The sequence below is a fragment of the Emydura macquarii genome, unplaced genomic scaffold (genome assembly GCF_026122565.2).
Source record: "Emydura macquarii macquarii isolate MOO-44397 ecotype Brisbane River unplaced genomic scaffold, CSIRO-AGI_Emac_v2 contig_1008, whole genome shotgun sequence".
Classification (NCBI taxonomy): domain Eukaryota; kingdom Metazoa; phylum Chordata; order Testudines; family Chelidae; genus Emydura; species Emydura macquarii.
Window position 1 is genome coordinate 111,118 of NW_027131145.1, and position 3,584 is coordinate 114,701.

The window sequence follows — 3,584 nt, forward strand, 5'->3', positions numbered from 1 at the left end:
CAGTCGCATGAATGCCAAATACAGAAGTAAAATAACCTCTCTACTCCTGCCCTAGATTCCCCTGTTTATAGAGCGAAGGATCGCATTAGCCCTTTTGACCACAATGATGCACTGAGATCTCATGTTGAGCTAATTATCCATCATAAACCCCTAGTCTTTTTCAAAGTCACTTCTTACCAGGATAGAGTCACCCATCCTGTAAATGCAGCTTACATTCTTTGTTCCCATATGTCGACATTTACATGTAGACATATTGAATAACACCTATTTTTGCTTACACCCATCTTATCAGGTGATCCAGACTGTTCTGCATCAGTGATCAGTCCTCTTCATTATTTACCACTCCCCCAAATTTTGTGATGTCTGCAAACTTTATCAGTAAAGCTTCATCAGCAGTTCTCAGATAGTTTTTTTTAAAGGAGCATCCCTATCATTATCCACATATTACAGACAGGGACACTGATGCTCAGCGTGATGAAAAATTATTTACCCAAGGAAGTGGTAGGATTGAGGACTGAGGTCCTCGTTTTGTTGATGTATTTTTATTTTGTGACTCCTTCATTTTATGTTTTACAGCTCATCATGTTGAGCAATACATGAACATGGAAAATCAAACCATGGTGACAGAATTCATCCTCCTGGGACTTTCCAATGACCCACACCTCCAGATCTTCCTCTTCCTGGTGTTTTTGGTTATTTATGCTATAACCCTGTTGGGGAACATGATGATCATGCTGGTGATAAGCAGCGATCCTCAACTCCACACCCCCATGTACTTCTTCCTGTTCCATTTGTCCTTTGTGGACATCTGCTATTCCTCAGTCACCGTCCCTAAGATGCTGCAGAACTTCCTAGCAGAGAGAAAGACAATATCAGCCAACGGCTGCTTTGCACAGAACTTCCTCTTCCTTTTGTCAGGTGGCACTGGAGTTTTCATTCTCTCGGCGATGGCGTATGATCGATACGCCGCCATCTGTAACCCGCTGCGTTACGTGGGGACCATGAATAAGCAAGTCTGTTGTCTCTTGCTTTGTGGCTCTTGCATATCTGGGTTCTTGTATGCACTGGCCAACACTGTCTCTGTATTAAGTTTACACTTCTGTGGTCCCAATGAAATTAACCATTTCAGCTGCGAGCCCCCTGCGCTCTTAGTCTTGTCCTGTTCTGAGACACTGACCCCTAGACTGGTGCTTCTTACATCTGTTATAATTTTTGGATCAAGCTCCTTCCTCCTCACCCTGGTCTCCTACATTTACATAATCTCCACCATCCTGAGGATACGCTTGGCAAAGGGCAGGCATAAAGCCTTCTCCACCTGCAGCTCCCACCTCATGGTGGTTAATTTATACTATGGCACAGGTTGTTTCCGGTACATGAAGCCTGTTTCTGAAGCATCTGATCTTGATAGAATAATTTCCTTCCAGTACAGCATCTTAACGCCCATGTTAAACCCCGTCATCTATGGCCTGAAAAACAAAGATGTGAAAACTGCTCTGTGGAAACTATTTGGAAAATTCAAGTTTCCCAAGGAATCTTAACGTTGTTAAATGGAGAATAAAGACACATTGAACTTGTGGTCAATGTCTCAAAAAACCAAGCTAGTGTAATAGACTAAGTATTTGTATTTATGAATTTGTGTCCAGAACTGCTCTAGGCTTAAACTTTCACAGTTACCAGTGGGATCTGGGAATCCAGTTCCTTTAAATGAATTTGAAAAACTCAGACTTAGTTTTCCAAAAATCAAACACTCTGCACTTTATTCTCCCCTCCCTCTGCCTGGGATACATGTGGGGTAATTCTAGTAAAGTCTGTGGTATTGATTCACTGATCTCACACCCAGATGTAAACCAGGAGTAATTCCCTTGAGTCAAAGGGGCTAATTCTCCTCTCACTTTCTTGGTGTAAATCAGGAGTAATTCCTATAACTAATCAAAAGCTTTTAATGCAAACATTTTTTATCAAATGATAATTTTATAGATTTATTTTCACAAAAAGTTGTATATTAGTGCATTTTAATGTGGAAAAATGAGAAAATAACAATATAAAAAGAATGTTGTTTGTTTTGTTTTATTTTAACCACGCCATAAGAAAATGTTTTGTTTGGGTTTGGAAAACAAAATTAAATGTTGGTTGACTTTTGGTTTTCAGAATTTTGTTTTTATTTTTCGAATTTCCCTCCTTCTTTTTTACTCTCTCTTCCACTGAAAATCTGGCAATTTTTTTTTTAAAAAGGAAACAAAGTGTGTATGATGTCATTTCCCCCCCTGCTTTTCCTCTACATTTTTCCTTTCACTCTTCTACTTTTCTCCACTGTTACTAGGAAGAGAAAGGTAGGAGGGGAGATCTGAAAACAGAACTACACAGTTTTGTTTGTTTTTGAAAACAGAAACAAACAAAGATTGAAAATTGCAATTTGAAATAAACATATTCACTTTTGGGGGACGTTCCAAAATATAATTTATTTTCAGCAAATTGTTTTGGAATAAAATTGTTCAAAAATAATATAGAATTTTTCAACCAGTTCTATGTGAAGATCTTTAAGTGTGCGGGAGGTCAGATTAGATGATCATAATGATCCTTTCGGACCTTAAAGTCTAGGAGTCTATAACAACTCCATTTGTGTCAAAGGAGTATCACCTGTGGCAAATCCGTATCAGTGGGAGAAGAGATCTCAGTTAGGGCCTCAGGGTGCTATAATAATAATAAATGGGCTGGAGCTTGCTTAGACTACTTTGAAAATTGCTTATTCGATTGCTATCAATAATTGAAGGTCATGGCAATACAATAATAAGAGTAACATGAGCAATGTATTTTCATTTGTATTCATCATTGTCATTTCACAGAGGAGCTGTCTCTGACAGAATTTGTTTTGTGAAAGATCTGCTCTAGTGCAACCACAACTAATGGACTTGAAGCAGGAATTAATTCAGGGATGTCCTATGACTTGTGTTTAAAAGAGGAGGTTAGCATAGAAGATCACAGTGGCTTCTGGCTTTAAAAATCTATGAATTATCATCTTCCATCCAGTTCCTCTAATCATAGAACCATAGAACCATAAGACTGGAAGACACCTCACGATGAGGTCATCGAATCCAGTCCTCTACAGTTATAGCAGGACTAAGTGTTATCTAGACCATCCCTGACAGGTGTTTGTCTAACCTGCTCTTAAAAATCTCCAATGATGGAGATTCCACAACTTCCCTTGGCAATTTATTCCCGTACTTAACTACCCTCGCAGTCAGGAAGTATTTCCTAATGTCCAACGTAAAAAGTCCTTCCAGCAATTTAATCCTGTTGCTTCTTGTCCTATCTTCAGAAGTTAAAAAGAACAATTTTTCTCGCTCCTCCTTGTAACAACCTTTTATGAACTTTAACTCTGTTATCATGTCCCCCTTCAGTCTTCTCTTCTTCAGATTAAACAAACCCAGTTTTATCAGTCGCCCCTCACAGGTCATGAGTTCTAGGCCTTTAATCATTTGTGTTGCTCTTCTCTGGACTTTCTCCAATTTATCTACATCTTTCCTGAAATGTGGTACCCAGAACGTTGCTTCCTTCTCATTTTTTATCCTTTGCTGCTCTCTAGA

General features: G+C 38.9%; 1 protein-coding gene across 1 annotated transcript; it reads left to right on the forward strand.

The window, feature by feature from the left end:
- The first annotated feature begins 596 nt into the window (after positions 1-596).
- Positions 597-1,538, forward strand: LOC137150674 (olfactory receptor 5J3-like). The gene has a single exon (XM_067544654.1). It carries the CDS (start codon positions 597-599, stop codon positions 1,536-1,538), a length of 942 nt encoding a protein of 313 aa, XP_067400755.1.
- Positions 1,539-3,584: the final 2,046 nt, after the last annotated feature.

Excerpts from the sequence above, each read along its gene's own strand:
- LOC137150674 (XM_067544654.1), top strand. The coding sequence starts at position 597 with ATGAACATGGAAAATCAAACCATGGTGACAGAATTCATCCTCCTGGGA.